Raw genomic sequence first — 24,441 nt, forward strand, 5'->3', positions numbered from 1 at the left:
TTACACATAAATAAGTTTAAGATAAAAAAAAAAATCATATAATTATCGTTCTTATGGATAAAGTAAGGTATAATCCATACACATATATGGAGTGTTATGGTTTACAAGATGTGTAATTACCAGACATCCCCTTGCATAAAAGCTTGTAGAAAACCACAATGTGGAAGCCTCCGGATGCTCCACCTAGATTCCTTTTTGCCAGAGGATAGTACCAGGAACTTCCACACCAGGAACCTTCAGTCTGCACCACGGGCCAACGCGTTTCAAGAGTCACAGCTCTCTTCCTCAAGGCAATGTGGTTCAGACTGTGGAAAGCTGGCTTTTTATCCCTCTCTCCATATTCACTTCCGGGTCAAACGGCCCATATCATTACTAATCTTCTGTATTTATAATAATGGATCCCTATCAGGCACCTTTTAACACATAGGCCCTCATTCAGAGCCGTACGCTCTGAGCAGAGCGCACGCTCTGAATGAGGGCCGGGCTCCATTTTCATGGAGCGTCCTCCTGGACGCTCGTATAGCTGTATGTCACCACCCACAGGCTATACGAGCGTGCTTTGTGATGGCCGCGATGGTCGAGACCATCGCGACCATCGAAATTGCGAGCCGGAGCCTGCGGTTGAGGTTTTCAACCACAAGCTCCGGAGTGATTTTGGCTCTATCAGAGCCAAAATCACTCCCACTGACATCACTAGTGATGTCAGTGGGCCGGCTTCTGATGGGAGGCGTTCCCGTGGGAACGCCCCGTCAGGGAGGCACGACCCCGGCACGCCCACCAAAGGGGGCGTGCTGTCAATCAACATTGACAGCACGCCCCCTTTGATCGGACACAACGAGCGAAGGACTTTCCTTCGCTCGTCGCGTCTGGCGCATGCGCACGACGGAGCTCCCTCCATCGTGCGCATGCTCAGTGCATAACATCGACCCACTTGCGAGCGGACAGCCGCTCGCGAGTGGGTCTGAATCAGGCCCATAATCCATCCTACATAATAAACAAGTTAAAACATTAAAATACAATGAAATCATAAATAGTTGTTTCTACATCGGAAACCAGAAGTACCAGTCCGAACTTCTGGTTTCATGTAACATATATTTTGTCGCTCAATAGGTCACCTTCCCTATTAAGTCTCCGTTGGACATCTTGTTAATATCAGTCAGCCTCACTAGTGCCCGATTTTGTTAACAGAACTTCTTTAACATAGCAGCAGTTTCTTACAGAGGATGTCACTTCAGTTTTTCAACTTCCGGTTATCGCGGCCATTTTGCTTGGGGCACAAACTTCTCTTTCTCAGCGCCATATGTAAATCCTCCCTCAGAATGGCGGCGACCATCTTTAATATTGGTATCATCATATACAAATTTAGAAGTAGAGGGAAATCTGAGAAAAAGTGCAAAAATAGTATTGTCGTAAAATAATAATGGACCAACACATTAATACACTAGATAATCTATACTAAAAAAAGGTAGAAATAAATAGATAAAATGGAAATCATATCGACTAAGATCTCATGAGTATAAAAAATATTCATCAAACATTATTTTCAAGTAGAACTAAATTCTAGATAAAAACCATATAGAAAAAATATATGAAACATGAATCTAAAAAAGCTCATAAGAACCACTTCAACTCAAAGTCAGAATTTAGACCATTGGGAATTAATGTCTTTAAATTAAAAATCCAGCTTATTTCTTTCATTGCTAAACGTTTTCTAAATCTGTTTTTCCATGTATTTTTCACGTTTTCTATAGCCATAAACCAGGTTATTTCTTTTGTTGAGCAATCATGAGCCTCCTTAAAGTGTTTTGAGAGAGAATGGGTCATCAGCCCCTTTTTTATATTTCGCAAATGCTCACTCAGTCTGGTTTTCAAAGCTCAACTTGTTCTACCTACCATACATAGATAAGCTTACAGCTGCATTCTATGAGGTAAATGACATTCGTCGTATAACATGTCATAAACTGATTTAGTCTATTTTTTACCAATTCTTTCAAATTCCTCTTACCGTATATACTCGAGTATAAGCCGACCCGAATATAAGCCGAGGTACCTACTTTTACCCCCAAAAACTGGGAAAACTTATTGACTCGAGTATAAGCCTAGTGTAGGAAATGGCAGCAGCTGGTAGTGCCCCCAGTAGCAATTCCCGCTGGTTGTGCCCCCAGTAGTAATCCCTCCTGGTAGTGCACCCAGTGGTAATCCCCCCTTTCAGTGCCCCCAGCAGTAATCCCTCCTGGTAGTGCACCCAGTAGTAATCCCCCCTTTCAGTACCTCCAGTGGTAATCCCCCCCCTTTTAGTGCCCCCAGTAGTAATCCCCCCTGGTAGTACCCCCAGTGGTAATCACCCCTTATAGTGCCCCCTGTAGTAATCCCCCCTGGTAGTGCCCCCTGTAGTAATCCCCCCCTGGTAGTTCCCCCAGTGGTAATCCCCCCTTTTAGTGCCCCCTGTAGTAATCGCCCCCTGGTAGTGCCCCCTGTAGTCCCCCCCCCCCAGTAGAGAGAGACGTGATAAGAATAAAAAAAAAAATTACTTACCTGAAACTCCCGCTCCTGGTCCCGCCGCTATCCGCTCCTCCGGCCGCTTTGCATGGGAGAGACGTCGTCATGACGACGTGTCTCCCATTACCCACTGCGGGAGCCGGAAGATGGCTCCCGCAGTGGGAGCAGCAGCAGCCGCTGAGAGTCTGACAGACTCTCAGCGGCTGCTGATTACACCAAACACGCAGCTGCCGGCTCCGGTGGCTGTGTGTTTGGCAGTGTATAGCGCTGACCGAACTACGTCCGGTCAGCGCTACACTTCACTCGAGTATAAGCCGAGGGGGTACTTTTTGAGCATAAAAAGTGTGCTAAAAAAGTCGGCTTATACTCGAGTATATACGGTATTTAGCTTGCCCAGTTTTAATCTCTCTACAGGCAGCACAACTTCCACACCTAAAAAAGCCTTTATTCCTAATAGGGTGAGTGGATGCTTCCACAAGGTCACTCTTGGTTAATATACTTTTCAAATTAGGTGCCTTGCGATATATATAGCGTGGGCGTTCAGGTATAATTTTCTTGTTTTATGGCTATAGAAAACGTGAAAACTGTTACACTGACACTGACACAACACTGATATACACACACACACTCCCCTATCCTGCAGCACTGACACTTACACAACACTGATATACACACACACACACTCCCCTATCCTGCAGCACTGACACTGACACTGACACAACACTGATATATATAACGGAGGTTTGGGATAGAACCGACGGCACATAAACTTCAAGTCAGGGATAGAGGGGGTTAATAAAGTTAAAGATGTTTGTTTGACAGCAGGTAGGCAGATGTGATAGGGCGATAGGTTAGGGGGCGTGTTATATGAGAGGGTGTAGGGAATCTACTGTTGAAAATCTGCCTCTTTGAATTTTGATCTCCCACCCTTCCTCCCCTATTGTGTCTTGTGTCGGCTTTATTTAATTAGCAGGGAAAGACCGGCAATATTGAAGCGTCCATCTTGCGCAGTAATAGCGGTGCGCACCCCTTCAATGCACTGATAGGCAGATTTCACCCTATTAGGGTCAGCGGCACCTCTCGACCGAGCAGGATGTATAGTGCATTGGCATGGGTGTTGGGGCCGCATCACTTGCTCTGAAAGGGATAGTTGGCCCTTGCAAGTTTTAAGATCACCCTACCCTTGTCTGGGATAGTTGGCCCTCACAAGTTGTGATGTATACTTTTGGCCTAAGACAAGTGGACGCTGGTTATTTGCCGTTCTTTCTCCTGCCACCATACCTACCATGTAACTAAATAAAGCTGACCAATTAATTTAAATGGCATAACTTGGTCTCATGTCTTTATTTTAGTTTAGTTTAGTTTAAGTTTATGGGTCACATCTATCATCTGACGATAGAAAGTTTAACACACACACTCCCCTATCCTGCAGCACTGACACTGACACAACACTGATATCCACACACACACTCCCCTCTCCTGCAGCACTGACACTGACACAACACTGATATACACACACACACTCCCCTATCCTGCAGCACTGACACTGACACAACACTGATATCCACACACACACACTCCCCTCTCCTGCAGCACTGACACTGACACAACACTGATATACACACACACACTCCCCTATCCTGCAGCACTGACACTGACACAACACTGATATCCACACACACACACTCCCATCTCCTGCAGCACTGACACTGACACAACACTGATATACACACACACACACACTCTCCTATCCTGCAGCACTACACAACACTGATATCCACACACACTCCCCTCTCCTGCAGCACTGACACTAACATAACACTGATATACACACACACACACACACACACACACACACACACACACTCCCCTCTCCTGCAGCACTGACACTGACACAACACTGATATACACACACACACTTCCCTATCCTGCAACACTGACACAACACTGATATCCACACACACACTCCCCTCTCCTGCAGCACTGACACTAACATAACACTGACACACACACACACACACTCCCCTCTCCTGCAGCACTGACACTGACACAACACTGATATACACACACACACACACTCTCCTATCCTGCAGCACTGACACAACACTGATATATACACAGTCACACACACACCCCTCTCCTGCAGCACTGACACAACACAGCTATACACACACACACAACCCGGAATCGGTATGAAATACCTCCATCCCTCTGGCCGGCAGTTCGAATCCTGTCTGCGGCAGGCCGACAGAAGCAGAGATCACGGCAGCAGAAGCCCGACAGCGCTGGAAATCCCGATCGTCCGTAGGTAAGTAAAAACTAACCTAACCCCCTAACCCTCCTAAGGGGTGCCTAACCTCCCCCCCAAGTGCCTAAACCTAATCCCCCCTGTAAGTGCCTAACCCTAACCCCCCCTTCCCCGCTGCCTAAACCTAAGTCCCCCGGGGGGGTGCCTAACCTTAACCCTCCCTCCCCCTAGGCTAACCCTAAGTCCCCCCCCAGGTGCCCTATACCTGTCATTTAACCCTCGCCAGGATAAAGCAGTCAGGGAGCCGGCTGTCGGGATTAAGACAGCCGGTTTCCCGATTGCATCCCCACTACCCTCTCCTGCAGCACTGACACTGACACACCAGTGCTCTCCCCAGAATTTTTTTCCGGTCGGGTGGAATCAAGAAGAAGCTGCTTGGGGCCTTCGCAATAAAAAATGTTTTAAATCCTGACTTAAACTTGAAATAACATTTTATATATTAAACCTCCTCTTCTTGTTAGTCCCAGTTGTCTGATTATGAAAAAGCTGCAAAGTCTGCAGGATCTGGTCCCAGGGCCGTAGCTAGGGTAGTGCAGCCGGTGCCATCGCACAGGGCACCACAGGTCAGGGGGCGCTGTTTGGGCCTGTCAAATTCCTGTTTATTATCATTCTTGCTTGTAGCTTCCTCTTATTTCATCCCCAGCATCTCCTGGCCTCTCCTATCTCTTCCCTGGCCCTTCCCCAGGAAGCCATGGCCCTTTTTTGGGTGCATTATGTCCCGTTGAAAAATGAGGGGGGCGCCAATGCTCTTTCTGGCACAGGGCACCAAAAAGTCTATTTACAGCTCTGTCTGGTCCTTTTTATACAGCTCCCAGATACTGTCCCCAGTTGCAGGCTCCCAAAGTGCCTGGGTGGTGCACCCGACAAAAACAGCCTAGGAAGAACACTGCACACACTGATATATATACACACACACACACACACACACACACACACACACACACACACACACACACACACACACACACTCCCCTCTGCTGCAGCACTGACACAACACTGATATATACACACAGACACACACACTCCCCTCTCCTGCAGCACTGACACAACACTGATATATACACACACACTCCCCTCTCCTGCAGCACTGACACAACACTGATATATACACACACACTCTGCTCTCCTGCAGCACTGACACAACACTGATATATACACACACCCCTCTCCTGCAGCACTGACACTGACACAACACTGATACACACACACTGTCCTCTCCTGCAGCACTCACAACAACAGATATCACAGAGTTTTTTGCCTCAGCCTCTGAATTGTTAAACACTCACACACAGCTCCTCAGGCTCAGACAGCTCGGCATCAGCTCCTCCTCCATGTGTCCTCTTCAGACTCAGACAGCAGGCAATCAGCTCCTCCTCCATGTGTCCTCCTCAGACTCAGACAGCAGGCAATCAGCTCCTCCTCCATGTGCCCTCCTAAGACTCAGACAGCAGGCAATCAGCTCCTCCTCCATCTGTCCTCCTCAGACTCAGACAGCAGGCAATTAGCTCCTCCTCCATGTGTCCTCCTCAGACTCAGACAGCTCGGCATCAGCTCCTCCTCCATGTGTCCTCCTCAGACTCAGACAGCTCGGCATCAGCTCCTCCTCCATGTGTCCTCCTCAGACTCAGACAGCTCGGCATCAGCTTCTCCTCCATGTGTCCTCCTCAGACTCAGACAGCAGGCAATTATTTCCTCCTCCATCTGTCCTCTTCAGACTCAGACAGCAGGCAATCAGCTCCTCCTCCATGTGTCCTCCTCAGACTCAGACAGCAGGCAATCAGCTCCTCCTCCATGTGCCCTCCTAAGACTCAGACAGCAGGCAATCAGCTCCTCCTCCATGTGTCCTCCTCAGACTCAGACAGCTTGGCATCAGCTCCTCCATGTGTCCTCCTCAGACTCAGACAGCAGACAATCAGCTCCTCCTCTATGTGCCCTCCTCAGACTCAGACAGCAGGCAATCAGCTCCTCCTCTATGTGCCCTCCTCGGGCTCAGACAGCAGGCAATCAGCTCCTCCTCCATGTGCCTTCCTCAGACTCAGACAGCAGGCAATCATTTCCTCCTCCATCTGTCCTCCTCAGACTCAGACAGCAGGCAATTAGCTCCTCCTCCATGTGTCCTCCTCAGACTCAGACAGCTCGGCATCAGCTCCTCCTCCATGTGTCCTCCTCAGACTCAGACAGCTCGGCATCAGCTCCTCCTCCATGTGTCCTCCTCAGACTCAGACAGCTCGGCATCAGCTTCTCCTCCATGTGTCCTCCTCAGACTCAGACAGCAGGCAATTATTTCCTCCTCCATCTGTCCTCCTCAGACTCAGACAGCAGGCAATCACCTCCTCCTCCATGTGTCCTCCTCAGACTCAGACAGCAGGCAATCAGCTACTCCTCCATGTGTCCTCCTCAGACTCAGACAGCAGGCAATCAGCTCCTCCTCCATGTACCCTCCTCAGACTCAGACAGCAGGCAATCAGCTCCTCCTCCATGTGTACTCCTCAGACTCAGACAGCAGGTAATCAGCTCCTCCTCCATGTGTCCTCCTCAGACTCAGACAGCAGCAATCAGCTCCTCCATGTGTCCTCCTCAGACTCAGACAGCAGTCAGTCAGCTCCTCCTCCATGTGTCCTCCTCACTCAGACAGCTTGGCATCAGCTCCTCCATGTGTCCTCCTCAGACTCAGACAGCAGGCAATCAGCTCCTCCTCTATGTGCCCTCCTCAGACTCAGACAGCAGGCAATCAGCTCCTCTTCTATGTGCCCTCCTCGGGCTCAGACAGCAGGCAATCAGCTCCACCTCCATGTGCCTTCCTCAGACTCAGACAGCTCGGCATCATCTCCTACATGTGTCCTCCTCAGACTCAGACAGCTCGGCATCAGCTCCACCTCCATGTGTCATCCTCAGACTCAGACAGCAGGCAATCATTTCCTCCTCCATTTGTCCTCCTCAGACTCAGACAGCAGGCAATCAGCTCCTCCTCCATGTGTCCTCCTCAGACTCAGACAGCTTGGCATCAGCTCCTCCTCCATGTGTCCTCCTCAGACTCAGACAGCTCGACATCAGCTCCTCCTCCATGTGTCCTCCTCAGACTCAGACAGCAGGCAATCATTTCCTCCTCCATCTGTCCTCCTCAGACTCAGACAGCAGGCAATTAGCTCCTCCTCCATGTGTACTCCTCAGACTCAGACAGCTCGGCATCAGCTCCTCCTCCATGTGTCCTCCTCAGACTCAGTCAGCTCGGCATCAGCTCCTCCTCCATGTGTCCTCCTCAGACTCAGACAGCTCGGCATCAGCTCCTCCTCCATGTGTCCTCCTCAGACTTAGACAGCAGGCAATCAGCTCCTCCTCTATGTGCCCTCCTCGGGCTCAGACAGCAGGCAATCAGCTCCTCCTCCATGTGCCTTCCTCAGACTCAGACAGCTCGGCATCAGCTCCTCCTCTATGTGCCCTCCTCAGACTCACACGCCTCAGTTTGTGAAGCCACCTCCACGCCATGCCTCCAAAACGGTGCGAGCTGTCACTCAAAATCGACATCCACCCCCTTTTGGTGCGAGACCCGGCGCGACGGTGCGCCCGTCGCTAGCCGGGTCTCGCGCATGCGCACATCGGAGCCGGCTCCGGCGTGCGCATGCGCAGTGGCCTAACATCGACCCGCTTGTGAGTGGGTCTGAATCAGGCTCAGTGTCTCTGTGAGATGTTTATTGTTTACACTTGTGGAGTGATATAGAAGAGGCTTTGTGATGGGGTTCAGATTACAGGAAGGGTAGACCTCTCTTTATATAATACACCATTTTATAAAGTAAAAGTACATAAATGTTACATAGAATACTACATTAATTGTGCACTGTAACTTTAGCAATTACTGTAATACCCCGCTGTGTGAGGTATTACATTTGACAGAGGTATTACATTTGACGCAGTGCATTGCACTACAATACATGTCATTACACAGGCAGGTCACTATCCCCAGCAGCCTCTGCAGCACATCAAGAGGCCAGGAGGAGGTCACATGATCTATGTCAGGTGGTAAGGCCAGTGACAGTTGGAGCCTGTGGCAGTTGGTCAGGGCAGTTGGAGTGCCGCTGTGAGAGAGACTGAGCTGCGCTGGTAGGATCCCCTGTCACCGCCATGCTGATGAGGTAGATTGGCTCTATCAGGGAGGAGCTACTAGTGACCATCCCCTTTATGTTGCCTGATCCTGGAGTGTGGGACACCCATATAAGAGACATGGTGGTGCTGGGTTAGGACTGCCCAGATCACTGAGATCCCGTCCAGTGCTTAACTGGCTCAGCTGGAGCAGACGGCAGGAGAGAAGGTCAGTAACGTGACTGAGAGTCACCACACGCCTGCAGAGCTCCTACACAGGAATACCCTCATATATAGCCAGGATCCTCTCACCAGCTTCATCAGCAGCTGTTATACTGTTCTCTAATGACAGGGAAACCTTGCAGCAGTGTTAGACCTATTTATTTATGAGACATTACACTGAGCCAGTGCAAATACTAAATAAATTAATACCCAGCAGTTGCTAAAAAACCACACTGTACTCAAAGGATCCGTGAAAGAGGTAAAGACAGTACAATACCATACAGCTACACATTCCTCACCTCATCCATTGACGTTGTATGTAGTAAGCCAAGCATAGAGCCATCATCCCTCCATGAAACCATTAGGATACAAAATACCTTTTACTGGTTGATTGAGGCTTCACCAAGGATATTGCGTCTCTCATTAACCCCTCACCCAAACCGCTGTACCAATTCCATGTGACTGGCATCAGTACCCCTTGGAGTGCGTGCACCAACCTCAGCTGCAACGTTAATAGATAAATTCCCGGGCTAGATTTAAACCACATATATAGATTTGATATGTGAAATGATAAAGTATAGGCCTTAAGAGTACTGTATATGGTAAGCTGGTTAACTGATAATAATGTACACTGATAAATGTTACTGAGTAGATGTTAAGTTGTATTTGTTTTATCTTGTTATATGGTAATATAACTGTGTATCTTGGAAAAGTTCATTGGTACCTTTGACCTTTTGGCCAAAGTGACAAATTTAAAAGTGACGTCCCAATTTCATACTAACTGGAATAATAATATTGTGGATCTCCTTCCTTACTGTGTTATTTACTATGTAAGGGGTGGGAACTCCGCCTCTCTGCTGTGTGGTGAAATAAATAAAATAACCTTATGGAGAGGCCCACTTGGAAGCTCCAGCAGGTGAACAACAGGGTTGTTACATTACTACTAACAAATGATTACCAACTTTTATAGTCTTCTCTCCTAGAGAAACCCAGAGAAGAGATGCAGCTGACACTTTTAGGGGTGGGGCTGAACTCGCACATCTTTAGGTCCTGCCCTGTAATAACAAAATGCTGCAAATCTTGTGTCCGTAGTGAAGGGGTGAAGCTAAGATGACATGATTCGCATAATTTTATGACCGCCCCCTCCCTACAGACTGGCAGCTTCCTGGTACAGGGCACTACCCAAAAAATGGCATCTTCTAGGCGAGTAGGCAAGTATGTACTAACATTGTAAAGCCATGTCTTGTGGCATGAACCTGGCACATATAATACCTTTTTCTCCTGGTACACACCTGGCACATTTAATACTAGTTTTCTCCAGGAATAAATATAGCACATTGCTACCATTGCAGAGCTAAATGCATTTTGAGACTTTATAGCTCTGCAAGCTGCGCAAAATACGTCCAACTCTACATGAGCCCTTTGGGGTCTATTCTGCACAGTTAGCCCCTTTCCCCCTAAAACAAAATAAACAAAGCAAAAAACACTTAAAAATTAGCTTTTCCTGCTTAAGTATATTTTATATAACTACTACTTAGCAGCCTGTCATAATGAAGGGACATTGTTGCGCCCACGAAAAGGCCCATTTCAGTGCTCAAACGGGGTCACTTTGTGATCATTTTTGCTAGCCAGCTCGGGGGGGCTGCGAGTAGAATGTCTGTGATGTGCGCGCTCGAACGGAGCAACAATTGAATGCTCTGTTGGGCGCCATCTACACACTTGAAATCCCACCATAGAGGTGAGGAGCAGCGTTATCTATATATATACATACACATATATATATATATATATACTGTATATACAGTATATGAGGGCTGATTGAAGAATAATGAGACTGATTTTTTTATTCAGAATCTAATGACTCCACAGTAGCGTCCTTCACATTCAATAAATTTTTTGCAGCGTTTCAACAATGATTCAAAGACGTGCAGTAGATTTTTTGTAACATCACTTTTCGTGTTGCAGCTGTGTCGTTTTGCACTTTGGGCCTCATTCAGACCCACTCGCAAGCGGCTGTCCGCTCGCAACTGGGTCGATGGTGTGCACTGCGCATGCGCACAACGGAGGGAGCTCCGTCGTGCGCATGCGCCAGACGCGACGAGCGAAGGACTTTCCTTCGCTCGTTGTGTCTGATCAAAGGGGGCGTGCTGTCGATGTTGATTGACAGCACGCCCCCTTTGGTGGGCGTGCCGGGGGCGTGCCTGCCAGACGGAGGTGTTCCCAAGGGAACGCCTACCGTCAGAAGCCGGCCCCACTGACATCACTAGTGATGTCAGTGGGAGTGATTTTGGCTCTGATAGAGCCAAAATCACTCCAGGGCTTGTGGTCGAAAACCCCGACCACAGGCTTCTGGTCGCACTGGCGATGGTCGCGATGGTAAAGACCATCGCGACCATCATCCTGCACGCTCGTATGAGCTGTGGGTGGTGACCCACAGCTATACGAGCGTCCAGGAGGACGCTCCATTTTTATGGAGGACGGCCCTCATTCAGAGCGAGCGCTCTGCTCAGAGCGTCCGGCTCTGAATGAGGGCCTTTGTCATCTGTTGAGAACTTTCCATGCAGTTGTTTTTTTCAGGGTTGGGAATGCACAAAAATCTTAGGGTGCTAAGTCTGGGCTATATAAAGGGTGTTCTAGTGCTATCCTATTAATTTCAATCAGTGCTGCCAATGCAACAGGAGCAACATGTGGTCGGGTTTTGTCTTTGAGCAAAAAACACTGTTTTCTTCAGCAAATGTGGTCTTTTCCTCCTCATGGTTCCACGCAAATGGGTTTTCAGGACGTTTGCATAGTAGTCACCATCAATTGTCTGCTCACGGGGAAACCAGTGCTGCAGGATCATACCGTGCGCATCAAAGAACAGCAGAAGCACGACTTTACACGCCAAAGGAATAACACAGAATTTTTTAGGTGGAGGCGAATTTGCGTGTTTCCATACACTGGACTGTTGTTTGGATTCCGGATCATAATGATAAATCCATGATTTGTCACACGTCACAATTAATGTCAGGAAATCAGGTATCTGACATTGAAACGGTGTTCTTGCACAATTCAACTCGTCGTCGCATCTGCTCTTCTGTGAGATTTCTGGGTGCCCACCTGGCATGCATGCGATGCATTTTCAGTTCCTTTGGGATCAATTTACTAAGCTTTGGATGAACATAAAGTGAACCTGAGATAAAGTGTTTGAAAAATGACAGGAGCTGGTTGGTTGGTACTTTATCTCCGTTCACTTTAACTCCATCCAAGGTTTAGTAAATAGACCCCTTTATCACAATATGCTGAACCCGTTTGAATGAGATGCCAAGCGAAGTGGAAGTTTGCGTAAAGTTAACCTTCTGTCATTTTGCAACAACTCCGCAGCTTTGGCAATGTTGACATCTGTAACCACGGTGGATGGTCTCCCAGAACGCCCTTCGTCAGTCACCCGCGTATTATCCTCTTTGAAGTGTTTCCACTACCGAAATACTGCAGCGCGGCTAATTATTTCACCACTGTATGCTTGCCGTAACATTTCATGAGTGTCATTTCCGCGTTTAAAAAGTTTAACATAAAATGAAATCACACATCTCTGACATAATCTCACAGACATTTCTTCCTCATCCGCCATGACGAAATGTACAAAGATCTTCCACTCGCTGTGACCAAACAAAGAAGACTACGGCAGTCCAACCGCAGGTTCAGACACATCAATGTATGAGCTTCACAATAACCAGCATAGAGACGTATTCAATTTGAGCGGACCTGCGATACTTTTCCGCCCCACTGACTTTTTGCCTACATCGCGTGTTTTGCAGGCGGAAAAGTATAACATACGGACCCGCGTATCCCCGTATTCAATTTGAAAGTACACAAAAACGGGACCCAGCGAAACTTAAACAAGTGGAAAGTCATGTCAGATTTAGGGAAATCAGCCAGACACCCCCCAAAAGATGCTCTGACATGAGGGTTAGCTATGGTTACCCCCGATTTGGCTTGCTGAAGGTATTTGTTATTTTTAAATGGGCTCAATACCTGCTCAATAGCTACTAAATGCCGTTTTTGTATAAGTGGTGCAGAATAGTATTCAGGAGTTTTTTGGGGAGAAAATAACTTATCCCAGCAAATTTGGGGTACTTAAAAATGGGGGCCAGCATATTTATAAGTTGTTAAAGTTAACTTGAAAAAATCATAAAAAATCCACCTGCCGCAAGCACCTGCAATGAAAAAACACCTGGGGCATACTTGGGGACCCCCTGGAGTCTAGTTCGCTAGTTTTTAACTTTGTCCCCCAACATTTTGTTTTTCGCCCCCAAATTGAAAGTGATTTTTTGTGTTCTTAAGTTTTTTTTTTTTTTTTTTTTTTACGCAGTTTACATTTGTGGGACTGTCTGAAGGCTGCACGGGGGTTCCCGCAACATTGCACCCCAAAACCCCAATTCTGCACTTTTTCCCGCCTGCTATTCATAGTCAAAACTTTTCCGCCTATTACATTGCATTGACTTTCCGCCTAGGCGGAAAGTTTTTCAAATTGAATACGGCGATACTTTTCTGCCTGGAGAAATGACGTCATCGGCTAGCCTTTTCTGCCGAGTCCGGCTTCTCGCCTCAAATTGAATACGGCCATAGTGTTGCCACATCTAGCTATGGGACAGAAAAGCAGAGGCAGTCTTATTACTTTTCAATTTGCCCTTGTAGCTTTTCGGGAATACATGAAAGACACAAGGATAACTAAAGCAATACAACATTTTACTAATTTTTTGTGTCTTTTTCATTAAAGCATTAAAGTCATAATTTGATAAAAGGCTCATTTTGTGATGCTCTATTCACTGCTTTCCCCTGGCTTTGTTTTTCAGCTATCCTTTTACAAACCTACAAAGACTCGCCACAAGATTCTCCTTGAAGCTAAAGCCTTTCCATCTGACCATGTAAGAGGCATACCTTACACTCTACTAATTAGCTGTTAATGTCCATTTTTATTATATATACACCATGGTGATAATCATGTTTCCGCAGCACATATGTTCCTGCAGAAAGCAAATGGGATACAATCTGCTAACAATACTATAGAAAGTTACAGTTATGTCTGTTCAATAGAAAAACATATTACAAGAGAGGATTCAATTTGCTCATTGATTTTAGATGTTTTTTTCAAAGTCACTGATAGCTTTTGCCTTAGCCTCATGTAACTTTTACTTTCCTGACAGACTCTTGTGATGTTTTTAATGCGCAATGTAGAATCTATACCACATAAATTATATATATAAAATTATATATAATGTGTATAACTATATATATCATTATACATATAAATAACAATAGGAAGTGTGCATTCCTCAATCCAAAGAAAACGGAAGTCTATACTGGTGCCCTCCATAGGACACTTTAATATATGATGCTGTATGCAGAGATTCCATGATGACGGCACTCTGGAAATATACACAGGCAGGCTGGATTACCAATGTGTCAATGCTTTCTCGCAATTTTGTCAGGGTGGATATCTCTCTCTCTCTCTCTGTCTCTCTCTCTGTCTCTCTCTCTCTCCATACTGTAGGGGGCACTGAATTGGCTAGGCCCTGCTCTGCGGCCAATCACAGAATATCGCATGCGACACACGGGAGCACACCGTCGAGCATACGCACTGCACGATATACGGGTTGATATCGTGCATGTGTGTACCCACCCTAAATGCGGATCAAATAGTTAAAACATGACATTCTAATATCCCTGTGCCTCATGTTGATTTTCTGAGGGAATCAAATATTGATAGAATTAGTTTTAAAATTTTTACTATTGAGTTCATATTGGCAGAAAAACCTTTCATGACACCAGTCTGTCACCAGAGTGCTGCTTCTATGCATGTAAGCATGTGTGTAGGCTAATAATGGGACAGTTAGAAAGCAATACTATACTTAACAGTTTATATTTATTTCACCATACTGTATTTATAATAATGTTAAGACTAATGTCTTTCTAATTACATAGCTTTACTGTATACTTTTTTTCTTAACATTTAACACTGGAGACTCCATGTGCTTACACAGCCTACTTTACAGCATATCCTCTGTGCACTGAAGAAAATGGTGGTTGAGAGTACAATTCCTCCATATCTCAGTCTCATAGTCCTGTCTGACACTGTCTATTTCAGTTCCACAAAGTCATCTACAATGACATAGATGGATTGATAGATAGACAGACAGATAGACAGATAGATGCAGGGCCGTATCTAGGAGTGTGCGAGCGGTACGGCACCCTGCTGCCAGAATCTCTGCAGCAGTGCTGCCTGGAGTGTCCTTAGGACGTTCCAGATGGTCACAACGCTGCCCATACAGCAGCCCGGAGCATCCTGAGGATGCTCCGGGCACTGCTGTAATCATCTGCTCCCAGCGCAGGGTGCAGGCCCTCCGTGTGATGACATACAAAGGGGGCGTGGCCTGCACCGGGAGCGGCAGCTATGGCACTAGATAGATAGGCCGCAATTCAATTCAAAGCGAGGCTGAATAGCCCCAGGAGGGAGCTCCTGGAGCTATTCAATTCAATTAATTGTTTAGTCGCGAGAACTGGCATTCTCCGACTAAAGTGGTAGCCGCGATGCTGTAAATGCAGCGCTAAGCCGGCAAACAGTCATGCGGCCGGCACTTTAGTTGGATTTCTCCTCACACCCAAGAAGAAATCCTTTAGTCGAACCTAACATTGCGCTGAGTTGAATAGCTCCGGGAGCTCCCTCCCGGGGATATTCAGCATCACTTTGGATAGATAGATACATAGGTAGATGGATAGGTAGATATATTAGATGGGATACATGGGATAGATAGATAGATAGATAGATAGATAGATAGATAGATAGATAGATAGATACATTAATGGATTATACTGTGTGATGATTATATAAAGGTGCTGCATTTTCTCTAAATGAAGACTTGTGCCTTGCAGTATGCTGTGGAATCTCAGATTCAGTTTCATGGGCTGGATGTGGAGAGGAGCATGCTGCTAGTCCGTCCCCGCAAGGTTTGTGCTGCTCCACATACTTTCATGTCTGTCTTTCACCCCAAACAGCTTAATCTATTCTTTATCTAGATAGAAATACTTTGATTTCATTTTGTTTTTATATTTATTCCAAGGATCTGTCTAAGAAGAAGAAAATGGGCCACTAATGTAGCTGTCTGATGAGCAGTGTTAGGATGAGTGTGATATACATCCCTCGGGAATTGAAAATTGATGCTGTCTTTATGCCGTGTTCCTCATTAATGACTGACTGGGGATAAATGTATGACTTATACAGATTGATAGCACTTTCCATTTAATTATAATTGTTCTCAAACAAATATAAACCAGCCCAAATAAAAAAATAACAATAAATAATAATATATAAAAAAAAAAACATTTTATCATCAAACATAATGCTAACCTTAACCTTATGTAAATCTTACATTATAAGGGGCTACACAAGCCTCCCAACATTTGTGATACCCCTTTCAAACTTGCTGCAGTAACCCGGGTTATTGGACGTGAACGCACAGCAACCCGGGTTACTGTGCAGTGTAATAGGGGCACTTCAACCCTGGTAACGAGCAGGGTTAAACATGGGTCCAACCCGGCTCACGATGAAGTGTGAACGGGTAACTTGGGTCCATGCGACCCAGGTCCCATTCAGAGCATAGGAAGAACCAGTGCTTGGAGATGATCTCATGATGGCGATGATGTCATCAATCCGGCAACAAGCCTGGTCGGGCTGGCAGTCTGAATTGGGTCTCAACCGGGATGGATGCGTGAAGAAAATCCCGGGTGCGACCCGGCATTGCAATGTGAAAGGGTTATTAGAGAATAATGACAAGTGTGGGTGCATGAAAAAGGGCGTGACCCTTATTCCGTTCCCCTTCCTTGGAAACAGAAATTGCATGCTCTCCAAACTACTGTACCACATTTTTTAACTATTGATTTGGAGATTTCAAATATAAATTGACGGCAATGTATAATCGTTTTAAAAACTTTGAACTTGTTCTGGCTGGCAAGATTGCCCCATCTGCATACAATCAGAGGTTATCTGACTTCTGAAAACCTAAAAAGCAGCCACAATAGACTTATATATTATGTTGGCAATAAGTATTACTTAATTAAGGGGCACTATTTATTTTTTAAATAAATTATGAGGGTAGTCATATTTTATTTTCATTTGGGGTCATATTAATTAATGAAGGGTACATGTGCATACTGGCACTTATTATGCAACACATGTGTGTAGTATAATTGATGCTTTCATGATTAATTAATCTTTCCCAAAATTGACATACAAATAATACTGTATTAATAATTTCATAATAATGCCCCTCTACTATTGGAGTTTGTATATTCTCCCTGTGCTTGAGTGGGTTTCCTCCCACACTCCAAAAATATACTGGTAGGTTAATTGGCTCCCCAGAAAAACAAGATTAACCCTAGTGTGTAAGTATGTGTGTGAGCATGTGGTAGGGAATATAGATTATAATCTCCACTGGGGCAGGGGCTGATGTGAATGGGCAAATATTCTCTGTAAAGCGCTGCGGAATATGTGTGCGCTATATAAATAACTGGTAATAAATAATAATGCCCCTCTCATATTAAGTAAAAATTATATTGTCCACTTATTAGTATTATTCAGTGAACTGACCCCCCCCCCCCATAAAAAAATAAATAATTGTTCTCTATAAGCATAATTATTGGTGTTTCAGATCCCTTAATTAAGTAATAATTATTGGCAGCATAATACATAAGTATGTAGTGTTGGCTTTTTAAGTTCTCGATGGACTGATAGCTTAAACTGCATGCAGAGACACTTTTTCTTTCAGGCGTTTTTTTCGGCAGCTTTGACTATGGTTTTTAAAACCTCAGTTTAATAAACCAAAGGTTAACATTCAGAACAAGATTGTGATGGCAATTTGTGGCGAGGTGTGTTTCATAATTGTGGAGTTTTTTTGTGATCTTCCAACAGGCTTAAATTGCCCAATACCACACAGAAATAAAGACACATTTCACTAATTTGCTGCTGGTTTATATTACCCCCCATGGCTGCTCACAGTGAATTAAACATGCCCCCCCAACTGGCAGTTGTATCTGAACTAAGCTGATCAGGACTGAGGAACAGAGGGCCTGATACAGACCAGCTCGCGAGCGCTGAGCGCTCGCAAGCGGGTCGATGGTGCCCTAATGCGCATGCGCATGACGGAGGGAGCTCCGTCGTGCGCATGCGCGAGACCTGCATAGCGACAGCCAAGCTGTCGCTATGGGTCTCACACCAAAGGGGGCGTGCTGTCGATGGCGAGTGACAGCACGCCCCCTTTGGTGGGCGTGCCGGGGGCGTTGCTGCCCAGACGGAGGCGTTCCCATGGGAACGCCTACCGTCTGGGGCCGGCCCCACTGACATCACTAGTGATGTCAGTGGGAGTGCTTTTGGCTCTGATAGAGCCAAAAGCACTCCTGGGCTTGCGGCAGCGAGACCCTACCGCAGGGTCTTGTCGCAAGCCCGATGGTCGCGATGGTTTTGACCATCGCGACCATCTTTTTGGCCGCTCGCATAAGCTGTGGGTGGTCACCCACAGCTATGCGAGCGGCCAGGAGGCCGCTCCATTTTTAGGTAGGAGGGCCCTGATTCAGAGCGAGCGCTCTGGTCAGAGCGTCCGGCTCTGAATCAGGCCCAGAGCCCCCAAATGGAAACTATTCCGTTGCCTACTTTTATTTTTGCTGTCACAACTTTTCATATTATTATGTACCTAAGTTTATGCATACGTATTATTGCACTTCTGATATGAGACAGTGAAGACACTGGTAACGTAAATCTTACCACCACCTGGATGTGACTAAAAGAATTCTGCGAACACTGGTCAGAAGAATGGGCCTACCTCCAAAAATGCATCACCACTGCTTTACATTCAGTAGAATATCTTTTCCCACATAAAGAAATATTGTTTTGCAGTCAGTAACAAAAGCAGATGCTGCTAACATTCTCCATAAAAAGCACGGCCCCGTCCCTTTTTGGAAAGAACCTCCTCCTCAAACATAGCAACAATTTACACCCCTCACGACAACTCCCTCTTGCCACTATACACAAGGTAGCTTTTATGCTGCAGCTTTGCAATTGTTTGGCTAGCATTGAAAAAATGAAAACAAGGGACATTTCTGAATAACTTGACATTTTCTTCTTGGATCCAAAGATTTAAAATCGATGAAAAAATGCAAAACAAAACAACAAAAAGAAAAAACCCACAAAAACCTCAGTGGAATATTCTCAGATCCTTTTTTGGGGGGAAAACGACAATTTCTCATTTGCATCATCATTAACATTTCAGAAGGTTACAATGTACTTAGAAGAACATATGGTAGAATCAGCACCATTTTATGTCTCTACATTTCTTAAAAGGCTAAGTTCCGTAAGCCTTTAACAATTCCATTAAACTAGTATAAATAACCATGTACAGATCTGCTAATTAGTCCCTAGGTGGGTAAGCATTTTACTCTGTCTATCTTAACGACACATTTACTAATTTTAAAGCAAATAGAATCCTTCAGTTTATCCCAGGTAAAGAACAGAATTCCAATAGTGCCAAGTATTCACCTACAGTATACAGTACATATTAATGTCAAATATTCACCTACAGTATACAGTACATAGTAGTGCTAATTTTCACCTACAGTATACAGTACATATTAATGTCAAATATTCACCTACAGTATACAGTATATACTAGCGCCAAATATTCATAGTGACATTAGTTCCGAAAGCACAGTAAAATGCCTCAATACCTGACTGATTCTCAAGAGTGAGGTCTTTGTATGAGCATGTGAGTTCTATATGAATACTGGTTTTTGTCTCATGTCTGTTCCCCGATGTTAAATTGGCCTACAGAGATCTTTAGTAGACAAGATAGCTGCAGTCCACAAACTTTCTGGAAGTCATGGAGACGCTTTCAGTCCTGCAACATAATTATACTAAAATATTTATTCAACATCTCTTACAAAAAAAATATAGAATTTGGTCATTTAGGGGGTCTATCCATGATTTTTTTACATTCAAAAAATGCGGAAACTATCGTTTCCGCATTTTTTATCTAAGTCCACCATTCAGCAATGGGTTAATGGAGAAGATAAAAGAATTATCTTCTCCATAAATTCCCATCTCGCAGAGTACCGCACTGTAGAGAGCAAGCCATTGATCTCTACAGTGATTTAACGCTTTTTGCTATTCAGCAAAGCAAAAAGCATTAAATTACTCTAAAAATATTTACTTTATATAACGCCATCTCAGAAGTGGCTTTAAATGAACAAAATCCTTACATTTCCCGAAAACTGCAGGGACAGAGGGAATTTTTCCCATAAGTCCCTGCAGGATATTGAAATCCGCCCAGTCTCCATTCCTGCTTTGCAATGACCGCCGACTAGTAAGTACATCTCCAGCCTGTCAAAAATGCCTAAATTGATTGACATGTGTTTACAGGCTCTTTTTTAGTCTGTACACATTTATATTTATGTGCTTTTATCTTTAAAATATATATATATATAAATTGTAAATATAAATAGCAGATAAATATAAATTTATACCGACTATACGCAAAGCAGGGACGGAGTCTGTTCACAAGCGCCTGACTGAGCATGCATAGAAGCTGAAACAGAAGGTATTGGGCCTGATTCATTACGGCTCAAAGCTGCAATTACGCACGCAGATGACCGATTGTTGCATACTGCGCATGCGCATGTATCGCAGTGCACGAAGGTCTCACTGTGATCACACTGTGATCACAGACACTACACAGACCCATCGCAGACCTATCGCAGAGTGATTGGCAGGAAGTGAGCATTTGGGGGTGTTGACGTAATCGCAGCTGCGATCGCAGTTGATCCGTAATGAATCAGGCCCTTTGTTTTCGAAATCCTGAATACAATGCCTTCTGTAACATCGCAGACACAGCGTGTTAATACAAATGCTGTCCATGCATAAAATAATGCCCAATAGCTTAAATAAAATGTAATAATTGATCAAAAATCATGACGATGTTGCCCGATAATATTCTGGGCAACATCGTCACTGTTGTTGAATAGACCCCTTGGAAATAAAAATGAAAGTGCAGCGATCATACTCACACAGAGACTGTCGAATGGGAATTGGGAACACTAAGCGGCGAATTCAGTCTCAGCGCACAGCGCGTCTAGACTCTGGTACTGTTGGGCCGCGGCAATTCGCCACCAGTAACATCACTAATATTCCCTCGTTCCCCATAGATGTGCTCAGAAAAATTAGCAAACTTTGATTACCTTATGTAATGTGCGCAGCCGAACATCGCATCACATCATGCTGAATTAAATCCCATCTTATATCAGTGTTGTTCTTTTAATGTAAACAACTATTTTGGCTCTGAAGACAGTTAAAATATTGGTGCTTAGATATTTAGCTCCTATATATATTTAAAGGTGCAAACATTTTTTTCACAGGGGGAAGAAACATTAAGGACTGAAGATATTCTGTCAATTATTGAAAGTGAAGGTGATTCCATAGCCGTTATTCTATTCAGTGGGGTGCAGTATTATACAGGACAGTTATTTGACATTCCCAAAATAACAGAAGCTGGCCACAAAAAGGTAGGTGGGCTGTGAATACTAATATCACAGGATTGCAGGTCCTAAGTATACATTTCCTATGATGAGCAGTAAATTGTACTTGAGATAAACCAGCTGCTTTCTTTTCAGTCAGCAGATAGATCCCGGCGGTGCTGACATTAGCCTTGCTCAGCTCATCAGCCTGCAAGAGACGGGCTCTATACAATATCCTTCACTTCATATTTTCTTATGATTGGCCTTTGGTGACTTAACCTTAGTGCCCCGGAGCCAAAGCTACTCTGGATTCATGACCTAGTTTAAAAAGATATATAGATAGACACAAGGAATAATTCTGTAGTATCCGTAGTAGTAATGCCCCATACCAAAAACAAAGTGGGGATAGATAGGAGAGATCAGCAGATTTATGTTGGGTACACATTTGTCGATATATCTTTCGAACGATGAACAATATATTGCAAATGCATTGGCTGGTGTGTAAATCCTATATGTCTATGAACAACATCGTCCACAGACATACTGTATCAGGTCGGCTCTGCAGCACAGCTAATGCCGATACATCTGAAAGATATATCTGTGCATCTGCTTATGTGTACGCCGACCCGCCGACTGTCAGTACACTGGCTGCCAACACTGACGTCACAAATGGGTGGACAAATTTAATTGCCCAACCAGTTGTGATTGGTAAGTGTGTATAGCTTACCAATTGGCCGCTCGGGCGGCAGCTCAGTCTCCGCATCAATCCTTTGTCCTAGCATGTACCCAGCATTAGTCAACCTCTGATTTCTACCCCATATATTTTCTGGCTATCAGTGTAGAGGATATGTGTTTGGGCCAGCAGAGAGGCTCTGGGCGGGCGCAGGATGAGAGGGAACTCGCATTGCCACATGATCACCAGACTCCAGGAAAGTAAGTATTTGGGATGTGGTATAACTTTCATGAAATTACAACTTTTACTGAGTTTTCTGTTTTGAGTGGAATTAGTCTTTAAAATCCCTGTACCATGATCATTAGCAAACATGAATGTTTGCAAGATGCTTGTGGAATTCAGGGATAAACCCATAACATTTCAATGATTCTAGGGGATGGGTGAAGTATTTTGACAAAGTTTAATACGCTCCATGCGTCAGTGATTGGTGTAAGTAGCCAGAAAATCAGTTTGCGATTGTGGAACAAGAATATATTAAATAAAAAAATTAGAAGAATAAAGTCTTTTAAAAATTTAGTTTTCAAACAACAAATTAAAGAAGAAAAATTTCATTTAAATAGCTATTTAGGTCCCTAACATGTTATTTGAACTACTTGTTTTAACCAGTAATAAAAAAAAGTATCTATTTACTGAGGTTGTCAGTCAAATACTTCTAGAAGTCAATCTATCAGTATTATATATAAATACTGGAGCTCCTACATGACCCTCTAATAGGGTCTAGGGATGCAAGGAGATGGGAGGGGGCACTCAATCCCATTGATGCTTGTCACCACAATGTTTCTATTGAGGGTCCCCAACAGAGTGTTGTCATGCCCCCATGACTGACGACGCCCTCACCTTAGACTTATATGGGTACAAATTGCAGGTTATTGGGATGATGGTAAACCCAGTGGAACGATGTGCGCATCTGACTATGGCTAAATGACTGTATATTTCAGATGTGTACTGTACATGTATTATTATTACTGTTTATTTATATGGCACTGCACAGAGGGCTTGATTCAGACCCGCTCGCGAGCGTTGAGTGCTCGCAAGCGGGTCGATGGTGCCCTAGTGCGCATGCCATCGCTATGGGTCTCGCACCAAAGGGGGCGTGCTGTCGATGGTGAGTGACAGCACGCCCCCTTTGGTGGGCGTGCGGGGGGCGTTGCTGCCCAGACGGAGGCGTTCCCATGGGTTTTGAATCAGGTCCTGAGTCCACAGTGCCGTACATAAGAGTAAAACATACAGAAAAGTGCAAAAATACAAAATGGAATAGACAAGAAACAGGGGCGCTTTAAAAGAGGAGAGGATCCGTGTAGGCTCCCTCCTCTCTGTTAGCGAAGTGCCAGACTCTACTGTGCATGCGTTGGTCTCCGGGAACATGGCGCCCACGTTATCTTAATTGAGACTTCATTACTGTGCATGAGCAAATCTCCTTGAAAATGACCTCTGTGCCATTTTCCCAGTGATTTCTGTCTGTAGTGCTGACCGACGCGAGACTCCACAGAGATAAGTACAAATGTATGGGTGCAGGGTGTATGGTGTGGACCCAGGGGTCCGTGTGCATCGCACACCCTGCACCCATTATAGATATGCCAATGACAAGAACATAACTTTACATATAAAAAATGATTACATATTTGCAGTGTCCAGAGTACAGTATACATAATGGGGAGGGAATTTAGGAGCTCATTCAAACCCGCTCATTAGATGCGTTTGCTCGCACCCAGCGTATGCAAATCCAGTGCACGCCCAGCAAGGCAGGCGATCGCACAGCAAAGCATTAGCACGCCCACTATGTCTTGGCATGCGATCACTTTGTGTATGCAGACACCCACCAGCCATTCATAAGACGCCCACTTGAACACGTCATCTCCTGGAAGTGATTGAAACCATTGGCACATCGAGCACCATCGGATGCCTCTGAAACGGCGTTAAGACGCTCAGGCACGCCTGCGTTCGCACTTCCACTCCCCCGTTTCTAGTGGCCTGCCCCTGTCACCACCTACAAATGGCTTGAACTGTCACTCATTCAGCTGGGCTGTCTATGCTGGGCGCGCGAATGCTTCCCGATCTGTTGCAG

At 45.1% G+C, this 24,441-nt stretch overlaps 1 protein-coding gene across 1 annotated transcript in view; it reads left to right on the plus strand.

The window, feature by feature from the left end:
• KYNU (kynureninase) overlaps positions 1 to 24,441 on the plus strand; it is a 163,205-nt gene that overhangs the window by 54,430 nt on the left and 84,334 nt on the right. The window contains exons 6-8 of the mRNA XM_088474915.1: positions 13,942 to 14,013; positions 16,019 to 16,093; positions 21,545 to 21,691. Coding sequence (XP_088331041.1) covers positions 13,942 to 14,013; positions 16,019 to 16,093; positions 21,545 to 21,691 — 294 coding nt within the window. The remainder of the gene's footprint in view (positions 1 to 13,941; positions 14,014 to 16,018; positions 16,094 to 21,544; positions 21,692 to 24,441) is intronic.

This window comes from Taudactylus pleione, unplaced genomic scaffold (assembly GCF_031769625.1).
Source record: "Taudactylus pleione unplaced genomic scaffold, aTauple2 ptg000156l, whole genome shotgun sequence".
In the NCBI taxonomy this organism is placed as follows: domain Eukaryota; kingdom Metazoa; phylum Chordata; class Amphibia; order Anura; family Myobatrachidae; genus Taudactylus; species Taudactylus pleione.